Source organism: Manacus vitellinus, unplaced genomic scaffold, assembly GCF_001715985.3.
Source record: "Manacus vitellinus isolate BGI_N305 unplaced genomic scaffold, ASM171598v3 scaffold_1_pilon, whole genome shotgun sequence".
In the NCBI taxonomy this organism is placed as follows: domain Eukaryota; kingdom Metazoa; phylum Chordata; class Aves; order Passeriformes; family Pipridae; genus Manacus; species Manacus vitellinus.
In genome coordinates this window covers 38423541-38450667 of record NW_021939396.1, presented here as the reverse complement: position 1 = coordinate 38450667, position 27127 = coordinate 38423541, and the positions used below count along the sequence as shown (strand labels likewise).

At 38.2% G+C, this 27127-nt stretch overlaps 1 protein-coding gene across 1 annotated transcript in view; it reads left to right on the top strand.

The window, feature by feature from the left end:
• XKR4 (XK related 4) overlaps nt 1-26126 on the top strand; it is a 78813-nt gene extending 52687 nt beyond the window's left edge. Inside the window, exon 2 of the mRNA XM_018076314.1 lies at nt 25180-26126. Coding sequence (XP_017931803.1) covers nt 25180-26126 — 947 coding nt within the window. The remainder of the gene's footprint in view (nt 1-25179) is intronic.
• The last annotated feature ends 1001 nt before the right edge of the window (nt 26127-27127 follow it).

The following is a 27127-nucleotide window of genomic DNA, read 5'->3' as shown; positions in this document are numbered from 1 at the left end:
GTGGTTTGAACTTTCATTTGGTACCTTGTCTGATGACTAAGAAGGAATTTTAGAAAATGGTACATTAAGAATTAATAAACAGGTGTGTTTTTCATAGCAGGTATATTTAAAGTGTGAGGATGTTCTGGGTGACAAATGTTAGACAAGTCCAAAGCAAATCTGGGAGTGGTCTGGAAAGGAAAGAGGATTGAAGGTAGCTGGAACAAAAATTCACATTTGGGGAGAAAGAAGAGTACAGCTGTCCTAGTTGTGTACGTTTCCCTAGGTGACTGATATGGGCTATTGCTGGAGATATGAGGCTTCTTACACCTTTGCCTGAGCGTGTGTGGCAACTCTATCTTAATTTTTCTTCATTGGTATTTATATATGAGAGAGGTTTTTCTTTTGCTATTCTAATAATAAAAAATAATTACTCATCACCACTGTTCTTTGCAGGTAATCAGGTGCTTTAAAAAGACAAAAAACGTGGGAATCATCACAATGTAGTGTCTGTGTTGAATCAGCCATCTAAATATCATACCTTTTCTAATGCTTCTATCAACTAAAGAAGCAAACATCCACTCCTGCAGGACTCATCAATGCCCATTACCTCTCAAGGACAAGGTTTCCATCACTCTAATTCCCCTGCCTAAAGAATGGCATGGACTTCTGCAGAAATTACATCAGCCATCTGAAACTTGTCCTAACCTTAACAATGGTCCTGTCAGGACCATTATCTTTGAGGATGCTCCCTCAATTGAGGATGCTCCCTCAACACCATCATGGAGTCAGTCACACTTGTGTAAAGCTGGGTGAGTCAGCATAGCCTGTGTCTTGGTTTAACCCCAGCCAGACACCAAGCCCCAGGCAGCCTCTCACTCAACTCCCCCACCAGCAGGATCAGGGAAAGAATTGGAGAGTAAAAGCCAGAAAACTCATGGGTTGAGATAAAGACAATTTAATAGGGAAAGGAAAAACCGCATACGCAAGCAAAGCAAATCAAGGAATTAATTCACCGCTTCCCATGGGCAGGCAGGTGTTCAGCCATCTCCAGGAGAGCAGGGCCCCATCAAACATAATCGTTGCTTGGGAAAACAAACACCATCACTCCAAATGTTCCCCCCTTCCTCCTTCTTCCCCCCAGGTTTATATACTGATCATGATGTCCTATGGTATGGAACATCCCTTTGGTCAGTTGTGGGCAGCTGTCCCAGCTGAGTCTCCTTCCAGTTTCCCACACACCCCCAGCCTCCTCACCAGCACAACAGTATGAAAAGCAGAAAAGGCCCTGGCTCTTTGTAAGCACTGCTCAGCAATAACAAAAACATCTCTATATTTTCTTGGCACTATGTTCAGCACAAATCCAAAACACAGTCCCATACCAGCCACTGTGAAGACAAATAACTCTACATCAGCCAAAAATCAGCATAGATTGGGGTGAAGGATGGGGGGATATGGACTCACAGGGAAATGGTGCTGCACAGCTGCACAATCTCAGCCATACCCTGCAACACAGGACCTTACTGACTGGTCTGAAAAGAAGACATTATAGATGACTTAGCTTCACTAGTGATCTTGCATTTCCCTGTATGGAATTCACTGGTTCTTCTGCTTCAGCCTACACAAGGCAGAACATTTTTCTTTTGAATTTACTTTCTTGTTTTTTAGTCACCCTTAGGAGTGACATTGTCTTTCAAGGCTCCTTTTTGACAAGACCTTTTTTATTTCTTGAACTGTTTACAAAAATGCCCTACAAGGGAAAAATGTGTAGATTTGAATCTGACTGAGTGATATTTCCTTTCATTTTTTTTTTAAATCAATATCTTTAATGGTCAGATGCTATTGCTATTACATTTTTTGTATCAAGCAAGTTGAACACTCTGGTTCTACAGAGAATTAACATGCCATGGATAGGTTGTTTGCAACCTGTTGTTTGCAACAGAATAATAGAATCATAGAATCAACCAGGTTGGAAAAGACCTCTGAGATCATCAAGTCCAACCCTTGATCCAGCACTGCCATGATTACTAGACCATGGCACTAAGTGCCACATCCAGTCTTATCTTAAAAACCTCCAGGGACAATGAATCCACCACCTCCCAACCCCCACCTTTCTACAATCTCCTTTCAGGTAGTTGTAGAGAGTGATGAGGTCTCCCCTGAGCCTCCTCTTCTCCAGGCTAAACAACCCCAGCTCCCTCAGCCTCTTCTCATAGGACTTGTGCTCCAGTCCCTTCACCAGCCTTCTCTGAGGCTCTGTTGCTCTTCTCTGGACCTGCTCCAGCACCTCAACATCCTTCTTGAACAGAGGGGCCCAGAACTGGACACAGCACTCCAGGTGTGGCCTCACCAGTGCTGAGTACAGGGGAAGAATCACTTCCCTGGTCCTGCTGGCCACACTGTTCCTGGTACAGGCCAGGATGCCATTGGCCTTCTTGGCCACCTGGGCACACTGCTGGCTCATGTTCAGCTTCCTGTCAATCCAAACTCCCAGGTCCCTTTCTGCCTGGCTGCTCTCCAGCCACTCTGTGCCCAGCCTGTAGCACTGCAGGGGGTTGTTGTGGCCAAAGTGCAGGACCTGGTACTTGGCCTGGTTGAACCTCATCCCGTTGGAATCAGACCATCTCTCCAGCTTGTCCAGGTCCCTCTGCAGAGCCCTCCTGCCTTCCAGCTGATCGACACTCCCCCCCAACTTGCTGTCATCTGCAAATTTGCTAATGGTACACTCAATCCCCTCATCCAGATCATCAGCAAAGACATTAAACAAAGCTGGACCCAACACTGATCCCTGGGAGACACCACTGGTGACCGGCCGCCAACTGGATGCAAAACCAATCACCACCACGCTCTAGGCCCAGCCCTCCAGCCAGTTCTTAACCCAGCAATGATCCTGAGTAGGGCTGCTACTGAGGATACAGGAAAATTCTACCTGGTATGAAAAAGGATATATAAACAATGGCCTATGACTTTAATTCACTGGAGATTACAAAGCCTTATATTTTTACTTTGGACTACATGTGACTGATAGTATCGGTTATGCCTTATCTACTTGTGGGGTTTTTTATTCATTTCATTCTCATCTTTTCACCTCCATGGAATATGCTGTCTACAATATCAGAGCACTGCATGTATTTGAAGACTCGATGGACTTAGGGGGAAAAGTATGATGCTTTCTGTATAGTCTTGATAATGGAATTATCTGTTCTTCTAAGTAAGAGAGAATAGAACTCTGTAGAAAAGGAAGGACCTGAGACATGGGAAGAAGAATTAATCTTGCAACTTTTCCCAGGGGTCATTCTGTTGGTTGGGACAGTTGCAATTTCATAGTCTGTATATCCCCATCCATGACATTTTACCTAGATATCTTATATCAAGCACAAAGACTGCATTTCAGGTTGCATTTCATTTCTAAAAATACCTAACCTAGCTATGTGGAGAGAATGAGACAAACTGATGGTTCATCAGTACCTGAAGTATCAAAAAAACTACTTAAATAAGCCACATTTCTTAAAAGAGTCTATGTATGTGCCAGTTTTTAATGTATAAAATGGTAATAGAGACATAATAATGCTTTACAGGCGTGTCTGAGGTTTAAATATTACGGGCTCTTTAACTGAGAGGATTGTTTGATTGTGTAGGCTCTATTAGCTGGAAGAGGAGTGTATCACAGACTGGATTTACTGACACTGAGCTTAAATTTGTTTAGGAGATTGTGTCAGGACAGATGAGTGTGAGACATATTTATTTTAGGTCTACACTAAATTAGACCCTGAAAATCTTTTTGAGAATTTTTGCATGCTTGTCTAGAGTGACTGTGCTAGATGCCTTTTAACTCATACTTTATTTAAAACATGTTTATAATAAATGTACTTACATACTATCTAATATAAATAATTGATTACTTAGAATAAATATTCATGATCTCAGTCATAAAACTCAGTACTAAGTCAGTTGTGAGCCTGTTTCAGGTCTTAACACCCATATCATTGACCTTCCTACAATACCCTGCAGATTTTCTATCCTAGCATTTTAAGCTGCAAATTTTCATCCAAATAAGCAGCTGTCTTCTTTCCTGACATACCCACAGCTCTTCCTCTGGTGTTTTCTTCAGCCTGTTGGCATCCACAGGATGTCAGAGCATATCACAACTGAGGAGGGTTAACCTTTCAAAACAGTTTACCTCCATATGTGACCAGTTTTTGTAGCACTGCAGTATTGTGGCACAACCTCTAAGTATAGCCTTTAGATGTGTTTCTAGGAACACTGACTTATAAATAAATACAGTTGACAGTCTGCTGATCACAAGCCTGTATTTACCACAGAGTTGACATTATGTCATGTAGGATTTGACAATTAACCTTGAAAATTCCTGAAGTATGTTCAACATCTTCTGAAATTTTTCTGAGTAAAATCACAATTTTTAGGATAAGATACTTAGGGCAGAGTGTTTCTTTGGATTACAGAAGATAATGACAAACTGTAAGGTGGCAAAAATAATTTCTTCTCTGTCAGAGTCATGGGTAGGATTTTTAAATATTTTCTGGGATTGCTATTTGGTATTTCAGCTGGATAAACATTAGTGGGGCAATCTGCTATACTGCTGCTTCTTCTGATCCTTTGTATTATTTCAACAGAAAAGTTGACCATGCCTACTTTTTTTTTTCTGTATGCCATGTCTTTGCCAATAATGTATCTGATCAGATGGGAGATTGTGCTGTGTTTTTGGCAAAATGACAATGGGAGGATACCTATGCCAGAATGATACCTGTGCTGTATTTTGCAGACATGGTGAATGAGTTCCTCTTTGCATTGGCCTGAATTTCAAGGTAGCTAGTTTTGCCTGTCTACACCTATGTCAAGTTCTGCGCTTGATGACACATAGAATAAGTTCCTGTGTATGCTCAGGGCTTCAGTAGTTGAAAAGCATCCCTACATTTGTTCACACTCACTTTGCAGAGTTTAGAGAAAACCATGCTTTGTTGCAAGGAATTAGCAATTTGTCAAAGGACTCTTGTTCTAGCAATATATTGGCCTCTCAGTGATGATGGGTTTTCCCTCCTGGAAGCTTATTCTAATGGTGGGTTTGCCTTATCTTGGGTTTTTCATTGATTTCTATTATTTAAGTTGGAGCTTCAGCATAGAAGCAAAGCAAGTTCATGGATGCATGACTGACCAAAGGAAGAAAAAGATACACAGGTATCTTAGCTGGATAGAACCCTGGAAACAGCACAGGAAGACTGAGCTAAGTTAGCAGAAGAATACTACCACTGAAAACATAGTTCAAGTCTTAGGGAAAGCCTAATTTTCCCAGACAGGCAGTGAACATGTTCTGAGCAAGGGACTGGGTCAATGTGCCCTCCGGTTACATTTCCAAAGTTATAACTGAATTGGAACTGGCATTAAGGATTCAACATAAGGGTTTATTTTGAGCTGTAGTAGGAGTCTTACAGCAAACTTAATATCCCTGTTATTTTTAAATGTGGAGATCTTGGCCCATAGGATTTTATCTGAAGTGCTTTAATGTCTGATTCCCACTGACATCGGGGGGGTTAAGCATCTAATTAATGTGGAAGCCTAAGTTAATTTTGAAACTGGAATCAGGACATTTCACAAATTTCTTATGATGGATTTAACATGACTCAAATCCTATTGAGTTATGCGTTGCCTTTGCACCTTGTTGTATCATGGATCAACAAACAAAAGTGAAAAGTTTTGCCCCTAGGGTAGAATGTTGGCATGTACAGTCAGCACAAGAGAGAATTGTATTAAGAAACAGCTCTCTGTGCTCCTGTGTAGCATTCTTTTCCTTCTGTGTGACTATGTGCCTCTGCTGAAAAGCAGTTCTGGTGAGCCTTATTTTTCTTCATAGAAAGAATCACAAGTGTTTTTTATTTGCTTACAATGCATTAAACCTTTGGTCCACTTTCCTTCTTCCCTCCCTCCCTCACTGTCTTCTGTCTCAAACATTTAGCTTAGGTGGTTTTCTAGGGCTTTGATGCTTTTAACTGAGGAAACAGCCTTGCATTGCTTGGCAGGCTGACCTATTTCACAATCACAGACAATTATGCCCACCACAGAGCAGCCCTTATTTCACAGCCAGGGACTGTAGAAGAGCTTTCCAGTGCACAACGATCCTCTGATGCCCTGGAAGGCAAGGTGCTATTCCCTTCTGTGCAAAGACCATGACCTTGGGAAAGGCGACATGGCTACGCTCCTCCAAAGCTCAGTAGTCCTTTAAAACTGTTGCCAGCAAAGGCAAATGACAGCCACCTTCAAGCTGCTTTAATTTATACCAGGTAAACATATTGGCAAAGTCGCTTATTTCACCCTTCTGCTCTGAGGGCCAAGGACCTACATTTCCTATGATAAGTATGTGTGATTATGTAAGTGTTTGTCTTCAAAAGTGCAAAGGGCACTTTCACTAATTTCATCCCAGGAAACCAAAAATGAGCAAATTAATTATGTTAACAACTTATTTAATTAATTAGCACTTTAGCCAAGATATGTGGCATTTGCCTTTTGAGATGTAAAGGCAACCTGTGCTGTGGATGCCTGCTACATGCAGCCCACTGGATTGGCATCCCATTTTTCCTGTTCTGTTATCATGCCTGCCTTATAAAGTCATTTATTATACAAATTGGCTACTTCAATTCCTTTTTCTGGATGGTGTTTGCATTTTTAAAATGCAGTGTGCTTATTAGTCAGTTTTCTTTAGCTGTCACTCAAAGTTACTGCATGACTTGATTCCCTGTTGGTTAAATAAAAAATTAACAGAAAAGCTGCCAGTCAAGTTTACCAAGCAGTCCAACAATAGAGAAACTGCAAGCCCAGAATATTCTTCCATTTCTGTAATTATACACTGTGAAGAATAAGAATTGTATGATAACCTGGCATTCCTTATGTGAGCTTAAGTGCTTACATTATAGACTTCTATTTTGAGGACATTATTACCATGCAGTAATAATTCAGTTCAGGTTGCTGATACCTAATACACATTAGTTTTTGTAGAGCTGGAGAAATTTGTTAATATTCTACTTGCAAATATGCCAATAAAACTGCTGCTTGTTTTCTAAAGATACAAAAAAAGTTTTTAAAGTCAAGTGACAAATCCTTACCTCCATTCCTCTTGAATATTTCAGAAAATATGGATTTGATCCAATTGCTATTTAAGCAGCAGAGTATGCCAACAAGTACTGAAGTTCCAGAGGTGACTGTGCTGGAATCACAGAATCACAGAATATGCCAGGTTGGAAGGCACCCACAAGGATCATTGAGTCCAGCTCCTGGCCCTGCAAAGGACCATCCCCAAGAGTCACACCACATGCCCAAGTGTATTGTCCAAACTCTTTTGAATTCTGTCAAGCTTGGTGCTTTCCTGGGCAGCCTATTCCAGTGCCCAACCACCCTCTAGGTGAAGAACCTTTTCCTAATATCCAATCCATACCTCCGTGACACAACTTCAGGCTGTTCCCTTGGGTCCTGTCTCTGGTCACCACAGAGAAGAGATCAGTGCCTGCCCCTCCCTTTCCCTTCACAAGGAAATTGTATAGTGTAATGAGGTCTCCCCTCAGCCTCCTCTTCTCCAGGCTGAACAGACCAAGTGACCTCAGTCGCTCCTCATACAGCTTCCCCTCAAGGCCTTTCACCATCTTCATTGCCCTTCTTTGGACAGTCTCTAACAGCTCTATATCTTTCTGATATTGTGGCTCCCAAAACTGCACACAATATTCAAGGTGAGGCCATCCCAGTGCAGAGCAGAATGGGACAATCCCCTCCCTCAACCAGCTGGCAATGCTTTACCTGATGCCCTTCAGGACACAGGTTGCAAGGGCGCTGCTGACTCATATCCAACTTGCCATCAACCAAGACACTCAGGTCCCTTTCCGTGGCACTGCTTTCCAGCACCTCATTCCCCAGTCTGTATGAAAATCCAGGGTTGCCCCATTCCAGGTGCAGGCTAGAAATAATAAATTCAAGTCGCAATGTTGGATTGATCTGCTAAGCTTATCAGAGAAGATATTTTTAAAAGGCCCATAAGGATATAGTGAACCCAATTCTGCTAATGACCCATAGAATTTATGCTCATAAATACCTGATCCTCAAGTCTCCTTCAGATGAGGAAAACTATTGAAATTTTACACTTCTGTAAAACCAATCTAAGGAGAATTAGTTCACCTAACAGTTACTGCCAGTGAATTAGCATGAAACCCATTAGAAGTTTGTTTGCACAAATGTGAAGTCTTGAACAAATCTGTCACCACTGTGACAGTGTTATGAATGGTATCTAAGGTTGGAAAAGCTCCAGCAAAATGTCTCTCATGCTCACCCAAAGGCAGGCATTCTCAGCATGCTTGAAAGATAGTGGTTAAACTCTGTTTTGGGTAAGCACAGGCACAGAACTTCACCTGCACTTGCAAGAGGATAAATTAAGCACTTCTTGATCAAGGATATAGAAAGCTGTTAGGTTGGTAAGAGTTTTATTTATATAGCTTTTGAGAAATGGAAATTGTGATAATTCTGAATTGTAACTGCGGTAGCCGAGTACTTGTACGAATGAAATCCCTGTCACTGCCTAAAAGTGTTGAAGGCTCATTTGAAAACATTCTCTCCTTGATGCTTTGATCTATTTTCAAAGCCCAGTTGCTTTTGATAGATTGAGCAGTACTCACCTGGCTTCCAAAATATACAAGTTGGTTTTTATCTTTTTAGTGACCTGATTGTTGAGGAAACAAGTTTCCAAAGATCCAACTCGGTGCTGATAAGCTAGCTTGCAGTGCAGGCATGGACTGTGGTGCTGGCTCATGGGCAGTGGTGCTCAAGTCCACTGATAAGCACAGCACCAATGCAGACAGCTAATTCATTGTTGGAAAGTTTAACCAAGGAGCCTGCTGCAAAGTGGTACTGAGGTGCCATTGAAGGCATGTTCTTTGTGGCTATGATAATAGACTCTGCTTTAAAACTCCTGGGTTCCTCCTCTTGAAAAGGCTTTGTACAGTGATATTTGAGGCAAATCATTCAGTTCCTTTTTCCCTGGTTCATGCAGCAGGTAAATGGATGTCATACTGACATTCTTCATGAGCTATTTTAAGGATAATGTAATGACTACAGAGAATACTAAAATATTTTGAGAAAAGATGTTAGATCTGCAAAGTATTGTTAAATGTCCCATTCATAGAAAACACACATTCTGGGAGCTAATATGTTGCTCAGCTTGAAGAGCTTAGAGGAATACAATGGAGATATAAGAGGAAGTTTTGTCACCTCTTCAGCATGGATAAAGGAGAGGGAGTCTTTTACTGGGGACAGAAATAATGTGTTTTACTAACTGAATATTGTCAGACAGCGGTTTTTGTACACATGTCACTTGCATTTCCCATAAGCTTCTAAGATATGCAGTTTATGAACTCTTTGCACTGAGAATAATCTGTGTTGAGATCATGCCTATGACTTTATCTATTTTAATATTAAATTGTGAATTTATGGATCTGGATACTCTGTGAATAGCATTAATTATTTTAATGCAGACAGAAATATAATGTGGCAGCAAATAATTACAAATAAATTCCTGCCTTCTATGGAACTTTATCTGATTACTTGACTATTGTATTCAGATTCTTCTCACGTCATTATGAGAAAGAGAGGTAATAAAAATGTATAGAGACACAGGGCAGGGATTATTCTGATAACATAATTCAGCAAATAGGAGAGCTAGTCAGAACAGAAGAAAGTGAATTGAAATGCCCTGGGTAACGAAGGCTTCTTTGGAAAAAGCAGGAAGAAGTGAATACCCTTGCTAACTTGACAGTTACACAAGCAGACCTTTGTCCTCAATATGACATCTCATATTAAAATATGAAGCAGGTAACAAAAGTAAAACTTTCCCTAAAATTAAGGAGAATTTTAGTTTCTTGTGGATTTCATTGCTGTAGCAGGATCTTTTAAAAAAAAAAAAAAAACCCACAGAATTATTTAACAGGATTTTGAAAAGATCTGGCTATTTGAGGAAAGCAGATGAGGTGGCCTGGGGGAAAAGCCTGAAGAACAACAAACAGGTATGACCTGTGTGTGACTACAAATAGTCCAGAAACCAGAGCAATGAGTTGGTGGGACAAGATGCTGCCACCAAGAGAAGAGAGCATGACATTAGCTGTCTGGTTTTACAGAGGACCACAACACATTCCTGAACCAGGCAGCTATGATCTCAATGCTCCTGTCATCAAGGGGTCGTATCCCAAAACAGAGGCCTGGGCAGCTTGATCCATTGCTGGGATGAGCATGGGGACTGTGGAGACACCAGATGAGGTGGGTAGAGGGAGGGAGGAGGAGGGCTAAGGATTTGGAGCACCTCTACAGAAAATAAGTATAGGAACTGGGAAACCTATGGAAAAGCAAGAAATATGAGGAGCGTTGAGAAAAGAGTAGTTTGAAAACCTTGCAGATGAAGTGACAAGGAAGGTGCCTCTGGCAAATTTGGGAGGGAGATGATGCTGAATCCTTTTTGAGTCAGAAGCAGTGGAAGGAAAACATGCAGAACTGAAATGGACAAGATGTTTAAGCTATAGCTTATGGTTATTTTGGTAGAGGAAAGGAAGCATTGAGTATCTGACCAAGCATAAATTGAATCACAGTCTTGCCCCTCGATAAACATTACTTTTCAAGAACAGAATAAGGAAAATATCTATATAACTTCATATTCATATACTGTTCTAATCATAATCAAGACAAAATCTCTCTGTCTCCTGCCTCCCAAATCAGGTTAAGATTTTTTTAAAAAAATAAATTAATAATTTAATATTCTAGGTTATTGCAAGAGCGTTGCAGTTATTCTTAAACTAGTATCAATGCCTATGATACACTGTTCCAAACTGGTCAGTAATAGCAATAGAAAAATATTAAATTCAGAAGGGTATAATCAGGCCATGAAGCACTAAGAGTTCAAACTAAATACTAGTAACTCAATATATAACTCATTTTGGTAACCTGACATTAAAACTTGTAGAAACATAGAGACGACCTACATCCATCCTGAATGGAGTTCTGATTAATGTGAAATATGTCTTCCCACCAGTGCCTGAGTGTTTGGGGAAAGTTATTTTGCATTTGCTCTAGTAAGAATTGCAATTATTAAAAAAAAAATAATTTGCCTATTTATTTCATCTCTCTGTGGAAGACCATGTACTCAAATAGATCGTGGCACTTTTTTTTCTGTAACTGGGAATCTGAACTCTTTGAAGCATATTTTCATATTACCTTTCAAATCTTGAAATGTGAAATAAGTTTGTCATGGTGTTGGTTTTGATTCTTTGTTTGACAGTGTATTTGTGGCATGGCTCAGAGGGCTTTCTATGATTTTTTTTTTCTAAAGAGTAGCTATGTTTATAATTGACTGAGAGGAATGAGTTATCTCAATGTAGTAGTAGCAGAGATAAGCTTTTTTCCTGCAGTCTGCATAAAGAGTTGTTTACAGGCGCACATCCAAACAACTACCAAAGCTGAAGGGAAATAACATAACCTTCCCCCAGTCATGGGCACACACACTATCCCATTTCCTCTCCAAATCAGAATTAATAAGGTGGACCAAAGTAGAGGCATTTTGCTCATCTAGTATATTCACCAGTAGGTTTAAAGCTACTGCTTCTGGGCTTTTATCAGTTGTTGAGAAAAGACTGGATTTTTATTTCAAATTGTTTAGTTAGGTTACTGTTGTAGATTGAATACTTGTTATTCTGTTTGTTAAAATGTTCCAGTGATGTTAATTGATAACTTCTTGATCATCTTCAGTGTCAGAAAAATACCTTGCTAATCTCCTGTCATACCATATTAAAAAAACAATAAATCAAATAAATGTTAGGTATGCGGCTGACTGGCACTTCCCCCTTGTGTCTGCAGAGAATCTGATTTAGAGTCATACTACTATAAAACTAATATCCATTTATTTGCTTTTTGAAGTACACGCTCAGTAACCTCTAAAATATAATCTGAGTCTTCGAGTTCCATTTGCAGAGCCCTCTTTATGTTCTATGTCCAGCCTTAGCTATATCATCTCCAGTTTGGAGGACCCAGTTGTGGATGTCTATAAACACAGAAACATTAATTTTTAACAAAATATTGGAGAAGCAGATGAGTCCTAGAAATGCAGAGTACCTATTAATATAGGTTCTTCAAGCAGCAAAAATAATGAAGCCTCATTTCCTGCCCTTAATCATTGCCCTGAAAATATATCCAATTTTTTATCAGATCCCCTGAGTTGCCACAATATATTGTTCACTCGCTGCCTTATTCCAAGTTCTCTCTCATGACTTTGGGTTTGGATGGCTAAGAGGCAGTATCTGCTGGGATTACCTCAAAGTTACGTCTATGTGGATTTGCCAGCTGCCAGAAACATATTTATTCACTTACTAATTGGTCCCTAGCTGTTGCAATAAAAATGCCTGAAGGCATAAAAATGCCTAAAATTCAGGCATAAAAATGAAATGCTTGAAGTCTGTTTTACTTTAAGTGGGAATATTTCTTTGGGCCCTCCTCTAGCTGCTGTTTTCCCTGAATTTCACAGAATTTAGTATCTTTCAGACATCTGTTTCTTTGTCAAATTCTGTTGAAATCAGTTGGTCGTTCTTAACAATGACCATGGAGCAGACTGATGTGCAGATGCATAAAGAAACAAATCTAAAAATTATAAAAGGAAAGATGCACATAACTAAAAAGAAGTATAGATTAGCCTGACTTTAAATCAGTATAAAATAATAGAAATGTCAACTGTGTACTCAGGTAACAAAGAATTAGAAGCTAGATAGTAGAATTCTGCAAACTTTTTATTTTTTTTACTCAGGTATTGTTACTCAGACCTGTTATAATTCATTGACAAGCTTGCAAGTTAGAATGATGACAGCAACAATAATAAATAATGTAAAAATATTTTTTTTAAAGTTCATAGGACTTAAAATCACATGAGATCTTGAAGTAGGAATGAGTAGAGCTCATATAAAGTGGGCTAAAATCTGTCATCTAGATGTATACTAAAATTAAGAAAGAATGAGTGAGGAAGTGTCTGGTAGCACCTATTAAATACCTGTCCTTGCTCTCATCTTGTTTGATAGCCTTATGGATGACAATGCATATTATTTGCTGGCTGGGTTTCCAGTGACTGGTTACATTTTTCCAGGCTTTTGCACAGAGATGTGAGCGTAGTTAATATTCTTTAGTATAACTACCATCACAGATTAATCTGAGTAATTTGGTCAAAATTATCACAATCAACTAATTATGTTTTAATGCAGAAAAGCGTATTTGACAACCATAAACACAGATTATACTTATAGGCTGGGGAAATCTCTGTCTTAAAAATCAGTAATTCAGAAGTTGACATAGCAGCCAGCAGATAGAAGGGCTTTTTTTTGTGAGATCCCAGTGTCAAGTTGTGGCTTTGAACCTTATATTGATCCACGGATGAAGAGGAAGAAAAATACACAGTAGACACATTGAAGTGATCATGCCACTGTGAACACCAATAAGACCACTGTTAAAAGCCTGTACCCTGTTGTGTGTCTCACACTTCCTGGAGGATGGAGCTACTGAAGGAAATTCAAAGTTGAGGAATTAAATGGTCCCAGGGTCCATCAATCAACCATTGGTACATAAGTCTTTTAGGAACTGATGAGCTCAGAATATTGGGAAAACGTTGAAAAAGTAACTCAATCACTCTCTCTGGGTACTTATACATAAAAAAAAATGTTTAATGACAGGAGCCAAGGGAACTTTTCAGTCTTCTAGACAAGCAGCAGAAATGGAAATTAGATTAATTTAAACTTGCAATGAGGTGTAAGTTTTTGGCACAACCCACAGATAAATATTGGAAAAGCTTTTTGGAGGAAATGTTGAGTCATTTATTTTGCTCAGTGTCTTAAAATTATGCCAGTTTATCTGTCTGCATGTAGTATATAACTGTAAATATACCATATATAAAAAATGTACAGAGACATGTAATATTTACCCATGTATATTGTGTGGATATATTCTAACTATATCAGAAATACGTAGAAATATAGCTGTAGAGCTTTGTTACTGATAAAGAATAGCTTTGTAACTAATATTGAAAACAAAGACATAAATATGAAATCTAAAAAAATCCAAAGCTGGGCATGAGCTGGAAGCTGAATTAATCTCCAGAATACACTTCAATTCAGTTTGTTAGACTTTGCTTAAAGTTACATTGTCTGCACAGTAGGTGAAACCATGAATTTTCTTTTGGGATGAAGAAGAAGAGGTTAGTGATTGCTTTTCCACTAACAGAAAAATAAGTCTATTTAATGAATTATTGTGAAAATACAGTTGAACTTTTTCAAAGTGAAAGAAACATGGCAAAGAGTGAGGGCTATAATATTTCAGTTTGATCCAAGGGAAACTTCTACAGCATCATGTACCAGGCAGAGCTAACAGCTCCAGTTTTCCCTTTGCTAAGAGGGATTGCACAAATACTAAATTGATTTCCTTTTCAGAGTGATGATAATTGCTTTTTATCCCAGAGCCCCATGTCAGACATTATTCTCAGCATCTTTTCATAGATGAAAAGCTTAGAGAAGCTTAAAAGGCAAACACAAAAAATGCTACACATATAAAATATTTCTTAGACAAATTATATCAAATAAGGTACTAACTTCAGACTGACTTTAATGTGCAAGTGGGAGAAATATCAGTTGCTTAATGAGGGCTGAAATTTATCCCCTTTCAGAAAGCCAATATTACCCTATAAACCACTGAAAGCCAATCCTAAAATTATGATTTAGGGAGATTTAAGGGGAATGATAGCCCCATGCTATCTTTTTTCACGGAGTCGGTATTTTGTTGTCAGTGACCTGGTCCCATCCCATTGATTTGTAATAAAACTTAGTATAAGGTATTTGGGATATTTTTCATGCCAAAATTCATCTTGGCTTCTAGTCTTCTCTGTGTTGGCTGCTGGCCACCGCTAGTGCAATATCTTAAAGAAACAAACAAACAAACAAACAAACAAATAAAAATCTCAAGATCTCTGGTGTATTTGAAATACTAATTTAGCCCTTCCTCTTCCAAATCCTCAGCAAACATTTCTAGAGCCAGTGGGATACTGCTATTTGTATTCTATGATACTCACTATCTCTTGAAAAAAATACTTAGAAGAGAGAGTTTGAATTTGCCGGATACTATTTCAGATATGTTCCACCATATTGCAGGCAGTATGATCATTTCAAGCTCTTTTGCTTGTGGGATGCTGGTGGAAAACACGTCAGAAGACTTGGTTAATTGTAAAAATATATATCTTTCACAAGCTCATTGCAGGCTTAGGAAAATTGTCTTCAGCTATTTAAAATTTGTTTTAAAGTTGCCTTGTCCATGTTGTTGACATTTCTATGGAAATTCAAACATTCCGTTCTCTTCCAACATTTAGTCTTTAGATAACTGAAAATACAAATGTATTAATTTAGAAATATCTACTTGGACATACCACTAGTCATCAAGTCTTCTTTGTAGATTATACCCTGGTCTCTATAGTGTCATTGCATCTTGAGAAGGGAAGGAGTTATCCTCCCCCAGAAAGGAAAAAAAGAAAGAAAGAGAGAAAGAGGGAGAGAGAAAGAGACAGAAAGAAAGAGAAAGAAAGAGAGACAGAGAAAGAGAAAGAGAAAGAGAAAGAGAAAGAGAAAGAAAGAAAGAAAGAAAGAAAGAAAGAAAGAAAGAAAGAAAGAAAGAAAGAAAGAAAGAAAGAAAGAAAGAAAGAAAGAAAGAAAGATAGAAAGGCATGTTTCTAAAGATACCCTGACACTATACTCTTTCAAGGGTACTGAGGGCTTCTAAGTGTAAAACTGATGTCCTGGAAACCTTTAATTTTAAAATTCTGATGGCCCATGAAATATTATGTTGAATTCGTTTGAACCCTACAGAAATTCAACCAATTCAGTGGCTGAAAACCAAAGGTAGATAAAGTCAGACTGAAAAAAATGTACATTTTTCCAGTCAAGGTAAATATCCTTTGGAAGAATGTTTTCTCCCTTGTTTTAAACTTTTGAATTCTTAATCACTTGTTTGAACACAAAGGATTCACTCAGTGTTCATAAGGCAATGCTCTGTGGCTTATATTGCATTCACACTGATTGCAACTGTGCTATCTCACTTAAAATATATTTCCATATCTATGAAACACATTACGGAACTATGAATTTTTTTCCTCATTTCACTATAAAAAAAAAATAGTAAATTTGTTGTGACTAAGTTACACTAAAAAAATGTTGATATGTACTTGCTTTTTCAGAATTTATACTATTCTCTACAGACATACAAAAATTGTATATGCAGTAAATTTCTAATTCTCCTGGGTACATTCTCCTCCCTCATCCTTTCATTAAATCTCGGGAAATAATGTGACAACTTTTATATTCACCGACAACCAGTTTTTGAGGCAGCCAGTGCTGCCTTGTAGGGTGCTGGCAGGTGGCAAAACACCCTTCAGAGGAAGGAGGGTTTACATAAGTTTGAGGTGTATTCCATGTATCCCTGTGCAAGGAAAAAAACCTTTTTCTTGAGCGGTCCTGGAATGAGAAGGTACAATCTGGCCCCTCAAGCAATGACCATATGCATGGTTTGTGCATGCAAAAATATATTGGCATGAGGTGATTAGATGTGACGTGTTGACCTTGGATTGCACTCAGACACCCACCCAACTGCTCGTTTACTCCCCTTGCTCAACAGGGACGGGTGAGAAAACAGGATAAAAATCCCTGTGGGTTGCAGTAAAGGGAGATCCCTTAGCAGTTAACATCACAGGCAAAACAGACTCAACTTGTGGAAAACTTATTTAATATATTGCCAGTGAAAACAGATATGGATAGTGAGAAACAGAGGTACAAAATAAAACAAGTTTTTCCCCCTATATCCCACTTTTACCAGCATCAGCTTCACTCCTTCATCCCTGACCCTTCTGCCTCCCCATCCCATGTGGCACAGGGTGATGGGCAATGGGGGGGTTGCAATCAGTCAGTAACAGTTTATCTCTCCTGCTCCTTTCTCCTCACACTTTTACTCTGCTCCAGCATGATCCCTCCTACAAGATATAGTTCCTTCAAGACAAACCTGCTCCAGTGTGGGCTCTCCAGGGGCCACTCTTTCCTTATCCATGGTCCTTCACAAGTGGTGAGAAATTACCTGCCCCACCATGGTTCTCTCCCACAGGGGCTTGGAGCACCTCCTCCCTTTCCTTATTCTCTCACCCTAATGTTTATACTGCTGTTCTCATGTCCTTCTTTCCCGTCTCCTCTACCTACCAGGATTTTTTGCTCTTCCTTAAATATTTTTTCCAGAGATGCTACCATCTTGGCTGACGGTTTCGGCTGTGTCCTGTGGTGTCTCACTTTGGAGCTGGCTGGAAACTGGTTGGAACCATCTGTGTCTGGCATGATGCAGGTCCCTGGCCTCTCCTCATGAGGCCACCCCCTGTGTCCTCATGCCAGCACTTGAGCATAGACACTCAGTACATTAGAAAAGTTTTATGGAGAATTGAATAGGAAACCAATACTATTTCTAGCACCACCATGCTTTTACTTCAACAGATTTATTTCCAAATTTTGTACCATTTCAGTTCTAGTTTTGTATTGTTGCTCTGAGAGTTTTTATTCTGAAGTTTTAACTTCTTACCATATTTTGATGTGTGGGTTGAGCCCACACCTGCAGCAGCTCCAAGACAGCCACTAGGGTCTGGCAGGCCCCTGCCCTGCAAGCTGGGAGGGATAGCATACAAACCTTTGGACAGGTGATGCAATGACTTTACAAAAGAAACAAATATTAATACTAATTTTCTCCCTATTCATGCTTAAACACTCTTGTAGGCTAAGTACAGTGTATTTTTTTTTAAAAAAGTTGCATATTCCTAAAAAAAAAAAAATTGTTTTCGACTAAAATCGTCTAAATGGCATTTACTGTGTACATCTTTTGTGGGTTTTTCACTTGAATATTTTTCCAAAGCATTGCCAATAAAACAGTTCCAGTTGATCTTATTAGTGGCCATAAAATGGAAATCTGTGTGCCTGGTTCCTACAAATCACTCAAATATACCAGGATAAAATTTGTTCAGAAGCTGCCTAAGCAAAACTCAACAGAAGAGTATAGGTAGAATCACAAAAACGTGGATCAACAGAAAGGCATTTCCTCAAAACTTATGTTTTAACAGGATTTTTACAGGTATAAAATATAGTATAATATACTAAACTATAGATTTTTCTCTTTCTCCTGTTGGGTGGCAGGGACGAGTGCTACTGCAGCTGGTACTGACTTCATGGAAGGTTTCCATATATGCAGTACATTGGACAGAGCAGTGCAGGTGGAGCCTTCTCCCATAGATGGTGCCCTATATTTAGCTTAGCATTATGTTGTCATGATGTTTCTTCTCAAGAGCTAATGGCAGGGGTTTTGTTCTGCTTGGGGTTGCTGCATTCTCCAGATAATCCCTTGATTTCTGTAAGCTACTTGCAGCAACCTCAAGGCACTGAAAGCCTAAGAAGAAATGTAGAAATCATGGAAATGAGCCTGGAGTCAGTGGGTATGTTTGTGCTGCACATACTTCACTGGAACAGAAGTTACCAAATTGCCTAACAGACGAGTCTAGCTGTGAAAGTACGGAAGTCTAAGTTTGGATTCATAACAGGCAAAATGATTTCATGGTTCTTGTTTTCCCTGCATGGCAAGTTGTCTCTCTTCATCTGTATTGATTTGATTCATAGTTTGTAAGAGAACTCCTGAAATACACCAGGAGTATTTCATTTTGGGTAAAAGAATTAGTTTGGAACTAGGGGCAAGGCATAGGGGAACTGTTCTTGATGTTATCTTGAAATAAAATTATGACTATCATTCATGTATTTAAAGCTATGACCAGGATTGCTGCTCTGCAGAAGCTTCTCAACATTATGTCTAACAGATTTGCTAAGATGAATATTACCTTGATTGCAGCAAGAGATAAATCATTAGACAGGTGTCTTGTAAAGACCCTAAGAATCTGCTCAAGATACATGCAGTAAGCCAAACTCTTGTCAGTTGACCTGGGTTGTCTATGCAGAATCCAAACCACTGCTGGTAAAAAAATAGGAGTAGGTAAAATAAGTAAGGTTGAAAGTAACATTAATATATAGAATGTTTCTAGAGTTCCCAGGCAATGGTAAGTTGTTGTCGTGAGCCAAATGAAAGAAACAGCTGGAAGCTGTCTCACCAAAACTATCTATAGAAAGCAGCTGAGAGGAATCATGGGATTCCTATATATGCTAGCATGTTCTATGATAATTACATAACACATAGGAGAAGTAATATCAGGCATAATACTGACTTGAATTTTAACAAGGAAGAGTTCCTGTCACCCCTTATGCTGTTACCCTGCCTCGGTGTACTGTGGGAGAAAGCTGAGCTGAATGTTGGCAAGCTGATGAAACCGTCTATGCTGCCCTGAAAATCCCTGTCTGTGAATGCAGCCTGTGGCAAAAACTGGAAATGTGAACTACTGGAGACTCATCCTCAGACACTGACAGTCCCATGTTTTTGGGTAACAAACAGTCTGAGTGTAAAACTAGAGAAATGGAATGTTACAGTAGGGTGGCATTTCTATCTAGACAGAATCAGATCTAGTGGCACTTAAAAAAGAAGAACAAAGTCTTTTTCTGACCCCAGGCAGCTTATTTCAGTTGAACAGAATGCTTTTGATCTTGATTTAGGGCAGCTAATATATGACAAACTTGCTGACATGAGAAAGTAATAGGATTATCTTGGCAACAAGCTTATGAGGGAATAACCCAGGTAAGGGGGAGAGTTTATATTGTTATCCCCTTAGATAATAGGAAAGCATAAAAAAGGTAAGATTCATCTTTAGGTTTCATCTCACAGTATTGGTCAGGGAGTGAAACATGAAACACATACTGATGACCTGGACATTATGGTCCTTGATGTCATCAAAAGCTGCCCTTAAAGCATGCAAAGCGTCCTGTGTACTAAACCATGTATGGAAGCACAGTATGTACACCATGCCATACATTGCTGTACTGTGTATGGGAATAAAAGAATTAGTGCAGAAACCCATAGACAATTGTCAAACTGCCTGCAAGCCTGCCTCCATGTGAATCTCTAGCAGAGCAACATAGCAAAAGTTGTGTAAATACAGCAAGACATTTTCTGAAGCTGGAGGGATGCAGTCATGATATGCTATTTCCTACAGGACTAAGATTCAAATATTAGAGAACCTTGGCTTTGGTTCAGAGAAGCACCTGGAAGCTTGGATGCATCTATCAGCACCTCTCCAGCTGAGTAGGAAACTCATAAAATAGGCTTTCTTAAAATAATGTTTCATAGTCCCAGAACCCAGAAAATGTTGTCATGCCCAGATGTCCTTCTGCATTTGGTATTCCTGCTTTTAGATAAGTTTACTCCAAGACACGGTGAGATGAGCACAAGTTTAAAAGGAAGGATGAAGCAGAGACAGACACAGTTGGCAGTAGTTTGATTTCTGAAATCAGGTTGAATGTTAAGGAGCATTTTCTGTGATCAGTTCATCCATTTATATGCTTTCCAGCTGACTCAAGCTGTTCTGTACTTATGCTATATAGGATTTATGGACTGATGTGATTAGAAAAAAGTGATTTATGGACTTGAATATGCCTTTACTATCTCAAGTACAAATTAGGAGTAAAATAAAATTACTGTGAGAATGAGATCTGTATTTTTTTCAGCTACACTCCAGTCTAAAGATTATATTGTGGGATATCATGCAAAGGTAGAGGTGTTAGCAAGATACAACTAAGTTGTGAATTGCCATGCAGAGATGTAATATAGAAAACCCCTATGTGTTGTGAGCAATTCTATTTGGTTTGCCCATGAACAAAATATTTCACTCAGATTTCTCACAAATACTGTTGAGAAGAATTTCATTTGCTCTCCTGTAGTTATTTGGGCTCGCTTGCTTCCCTGAAATCTTACATTTGTGAATGTGTTCATCTCTGTATACATTCTCTTTTCCCTCACGTATATTTACTTTCATTTGTGAAAGTCATGTTAGTGGATTTTTATCTTGTCTCTAAGGAGGTGTAGCTCATTGCAGTGTATCAAATTTTATATTTAAATTATCAGTATGGATATGCCGCACTCTATAAAATGCAAACACATCTTGGAGAAATTAATAATTTCCGTGGGAAAAATTAAACTTATAATTCAGTCAAGGCAGTTCTGTTCTTTGTTTATCAGACAGATAGTGTACTATCTTAAGAATACCTGAAACTCATCTGTAATAAAAAGTTGTCATTCCTTTATACAAATAACATAATTAAATAATACAAACCCTTAACAGAATAAAAGAGGTTAAACTGTATTTTTCGCTCAAAACAGATTATAATTAGTTCCTAGCAGAAAGTTGTCTTGATACAATCTATTATTTTCTCACTATTGTGACTGTTGTTGATGGGCTAAGCTGCAAAGTGGGTACATACAATCCCACTCCCATTCATTGCTATTTAGAGTATGTCAGGTGTCCATTTTAGAAAGAGACAAAAGCATCATTTGCCTGATGCAAATTGTAAAGTGATGCTTTACCTATGCAAAGCCTGTATTTCTTTCCTTTTACAAACAGAACTTTAGAGACCAAATCACATACTGTGGAAAAATATTTGAAGGTTCAGCTTCAGAAAAGAAAGAACCAGGAACATGTTTCATGCTTCCTAAGGCCATTTCAGAGAATTTTCCTGTTCTTTCAACAGTCTGTAAAGGGTGAGCATACAATTGCTTGTGTATATATTCACTGGGAATGGCTATTTAATCTTAATTACTGAGATCAAGACTCTAAATACAAGACTCTCATAATACAAGACTGTCAAATACACCATAAAGCTGCTGCAGCACCCAGAAAGTGTACATAGGCTGCAGCTGAGCAAGCAGCAAAGCTGGTTCTTGTTCCTCATGAATGGTGGCTCCACAGATCGCATCCAATTTCTGTACATTTCTGGGTGGCAAATAAGCCTTCCTGACTGCAGACTTTAACTTCCTGACTTGTTAAAGTTTTGGTTTGGCAGTAATAGGAATTTATTTTAGTTCCTCTTTTGAAGTAGGGATAAAGAGGTTTATCCAAATACATACTCAGCAACTGCATTAATAGGTTCTAATTAATGAATTATCCATTCAGTGCTACAATAATTCACTTTATCTCTGACCACTCCCAGTGAATTATTGATATAGTGACATTTATTAGCAAACTGCCATTTGCATCACTTTTACGTTATTGTTTTCATTATTAATTTACTTTTAATAATTCTTTAGTGCTTAGTCTCATCAATAAAGAGGAACAGATGGAGCCTACGTAGTGCTTAACCTTATCTTAATTCTATATCCCTAACACCATTGCCAATAGCACAAGGGTAGATACATAATACATTAACTGACAGTTCTTTCCTTTTGTACATTCCCTTGTACATTCCCTTCTCTCCTGTTTGCCAATATCCCTGAGTTTGTTCTGTAAAAGCAAAGGATGATTCCCTATTAATGACTATTTAAATAACAGAATTACATTACTATTGTACTTGCTTCTTTCTGTCCCAGCAATGACTATGAATTAATTAGCATTAGAACACTGGAAATTCCTATGAATTTACCATTATATTCTGTGTGCATTATTGAATGATTTTACACTTCCTAATGCAAAACTGATGATATCTCTACAAACCTCAGGGGGAGTCCGTGAGGTCATTAAAGTTACATTTGCAAAGAAAGCATGTGGATTTCTTGCTCACATTATTTTTTCCTGTGCTGATAATGCTATTTTTGAGCTTTTGTTCGGAGTGGCTCATTTGTATTGAAAGATTCTTTTACCCTTTATCCTATTCATCTACCTTTCCAAACTTTTCATTTCATGAGGGAAACAAACTGTGTTTTTTAAATAATTAAAACATTCCTACAGGAAAACAAGAACTTACATTTTCAGATAGTAGTGTTGTCTTCAGAGATAACAAACACAGAAGGGCAGCCCAGTGCGAGAAAACATACATACAAGTCAGAAATGAAAATAGCAATTTACACCATGTCTTCTTCCTGTCTTCATTGCTGATAGCTTATTTTCTCCGTGAAGGAGGATTCCAGCAGTAACGCTGGTGTTTTGTCATTCAGGCATCTACGTGGGGATTAAAATGATGAAGTTTTGTTAAAAATTCTCCTTGGAATCCTAAATTTGCTCTATATTTCTGCTGATTGTTTGTTATTATTTTTAAAACAAAGATATTTTAAATTCATGGGAGCTCACAACATTATTAGCACCCTGCCGGTGACTGAGGGAGAAACACTGGCAAATGCAATCCCTCCTGAAAGCAATTAATCTCTCTGTACTACTTACTGAGCAAAGTCTTGATGTGTTAAACCAGGTGAATTGCTTAAATAGAATTTTTTCCATCAGAATCAGGTAGTATTTCCATAACCTACATTTTTCTGTTTTAAAATAACCTCTTTTTTTCCTGAAGTAAGTAGCAATATGTATTTCAGCTTAAATTTACCATCCTATATTAATAAAATTTCATAAAATTTATAATAGTTAAGTAATATATTCCTGAACAGGGAAGAAAAATCCTGGCTATACATCCAGAACCAAAGGTTGTTGAAATGATTAAACAGCTTTTAACAGCAGACAAAAGAAATGTTTTCTTCATGTCAGTTTGATTTAGTTCAATAACTAGTTCAAAGTTAAGGAACTGCTTAGAAATAGAATAAGCTGAAGCATCATTATCTTTAAATGGTCTATGAATAAACTCTCAGTCTGGGATGCTGAGACTTATGAATTCATTCATTAGCTGTATGTAAAATTAGGCTTGGTAATAAACCAGTTTTAAGTATAAATTGTTTGATACATTTTTCCTCTGTATACATTTATTGCAATTTTATTTAAATAATAAATACACTTGAAAGGCTGGGATTTCGCATTTCAATTGCAAATCCCATTTCCATACAAAGCAGGTTGATATGAGTCGTAAGTAAATAAAAATTAATCTTCCAGTAAAGAAGAATTATTAGCATTTCTAACAGAATGCTGTGTAAGTATTAAGCATTTGAATAATTATGCTGAACTATACCATTTCTGAAATGGGAATGTAAGGTATGTTTCTGGTAATGTATGGAAGTAATAACAGATCAGTTTAAAAATTAGATTCAAACTAACTTTTTTTTTTTTAATTTACCTACAGACAAGAGTCAAAGTCCCTTGAGGAGAAAAGAATAATACACATTAAAAATAAATATAAAATGGTCTTTTTAAAAAATAATTGTTTTACAGTTTTTTTATTTTTGTAGTTTTTTGTATTTTCACAGAACTAATGTTTGAAATCTTATGAGAAATAATTTTATATTCAATTCTTTAAATAATTTTGAAGTTTTACCAAAATATTATAGTTTAGGGCCTTGTAAGTAGGCAGTTCTGTGATGTATGGGAGATAGAATGGCTGTATTGCTATATTAATCATAAACCCCTACTTTAGGAGCATCTTTACTCAGAATTTTAATTCAGTAGACAATTCCAGCATTTCTAAAATAAATTTAATTTCCAACTGAAAGAAAATAAGTTTTGACATTTTATACTTATTAAAATTCTGTTTAAAATATCAAAATGGGTATTTTTTTTTCCCTTAGCAAGAGTAAAGCAGTCAGTTTACATTTTCATGTAACAAGAGTTACATAAATTTATTTTTAAAATGCAGATTTATGCTCACATTGTTTTTGATTTATTTTATATGTATATGATGCTGACATTTTAATTAGAAAGACTTAATTGCTTTATATTAGATTTCCTTAATGATTTATCAAAATCAGAAAATTCATATTCTTTCTTGAAAACAATAACGACAGCAGGTCCCATTAAATCACAGAGCTGACAGAGACGCCCATCTCCAACTTGCTCAAAGTTGTGAATTAGTTAATTTGTTTCAAATGTGTAATTGCTCGAGAAGCGGTTCAGAGTGTGGTTTGATGGCCACTCACGTTTTTGTGTATCCAGCATTGTAAGGGCAAGGATATCTCAGCTGTTGAGGTCCATTTCTCTGAGATAAAGGAGAAGGAAGAGGTTTTATTATGTCAATGATGTAGAATGTATTTAAAGCAGTAAGGATCTCACCGGTTTCAGCCAAGCACTGACATACTAATTATGCCTTAACTGCATCTCCTGTTTCCTCCTAGGTCTTACTGCTGCAGCATCTCTCGTATCCCTGGCCTGGGCTTTGGCTTCCTACCAAAAGGCCCTCCGTGACTCCCGTGATGACAAGAAACCCATCAGTTATATGGCTGTTATAATCCAGTTTTGCTGGCATTTCTTCACAATTGCAGCAAGGGTCATTACTTTTGCTCTGTTTGCCTCAGTTTTCCAGCTGTACTTTGGGATCTTCATCGTGTTGCATTGGTGCATCATGACCTTCTGGATCGTTCACTGCGAGACAGAGTTTTGCATCACTAAATGGGAGGAGATAGTTTTCGACATGGTTGTTGGGATAATCTATATCTTCAGCTGGTTCAATGTCAAGGAAGGAAGGACACGCTGTAGGCTTTTCATTTACTATTTTGTCATCCTTTTAGAAAACACTGCCTTGAGTGTTCTCTGGTATCTGTACAAAGCCCCTCAAATCTCTGATGCATTTGCCATACCAGCACTGTGTGTAGTGTTCAGCAGCTTTTTAACAGGCATCGTTTTTATGTTAATGTACTATGCCTTCTTTCACCCCAATGGACCAAGGTTTGGGCAGTCGCCAAGCTGTGCTTGTGAGGACCCTGCCACTGCCTTCACCCTACCCCCAGAAGTGGCCACAAGCACGCTAAGGTCCATCTCCAACAACCGGAGTGTCACAAGCGAGCGGGATCAAAAATTTGCAGAGAGGGATGGGTGTGTGCCTGTGTTTCAGGTGAGACCCACCGCACCATCCACACCTTCATCCCGGCCACCAAGGATTGAGGAGTCTGTCATTAAAATTGATCTGTTCAGGAACAGGTACCCAGCATGGGAGAGACATGTGTTGGACAGGAGCCTGAGGAAGGCAATCTTGGCATTTGAATGTTCCCCTGCTCCTCCACGGCTACAGTATAAAGATGATGCCCTTATCCAGGAGCGCTTGGAATATGAAACCACATTGTAAACAAAGCAAAAACACGGCTTGAAGAAGCTCCAGTGTTACAGTCCAAATTAAGGGTTGACAGTCGGGCTGTAGGAATAACTAAACTGTGTACTGCAAGTAGAGAAGCAAGCTATAGTGTTCTTAGTCTGGCTATCATCATGATTATCATTTGATCCACTGTGTGCAGTCTGTCTGCAGGACACTGATACAGCAGCATCATCTGAAAGCCTAAAACAACTTTGACCCACACATACAGATCAGTTACTTCAGCTGGGGAAACTCACCCACGACCCCTTGCTGCTATGAAACTCTAACTGCACAGTACTTACAACCAATCAAGAGCTTTCAACTTTAGCCAGTAGTGCATTTTATTTTAGAAATTAATGATTCATATTTCCATAATCAATGGCAAAAATAAACAAAAACATACCTTTTCAAAAATAACAAAACTAGCACACAGTGTTGCTGTTATGAAAACTGTTTTCTGGGGAAAAAAAATAGGAACATAATAGTTTTCAACACTCCCATAAATCAACCATTAAGGTTAGGTTAGGTATGCAAAATAGTTCTTAATTAAAAAGATACATTATCATGTTTGTAAGGCTGTCAAAGGAAAGTAAACTAAATTTTGATTAATTAGGTCATAAAAATTAATAGTACCAGAACTGTTTGTTTTCTGTAGAATTTCAAAGTCTTTTTAAAATAAAATTTAACTTCTTGAGGTTACTTTCAGCAGAAATCCTATGCAGCTCACTTCTGGTTTTCAGAAGAAATAAGGAGCTCTAACATGTAGTGATATACATTAAATGATAATCATGATTCAGTGTTCGATTTGCAAAAAAAAAAAAAAAAGTGAAAGAACAGGGAAGTATAGCTTTCACATTCTAAACATTTGGAGCACCCCATTCAGACATTTCAGAAGAAGCTACAAGGAGATGAACACACTGAGACTTCTCTGTTTCAGGACTGAGAATGCATGATTCAGTGTGTGAATGTATGCAGGGGTGACAAGAGACTGTGAC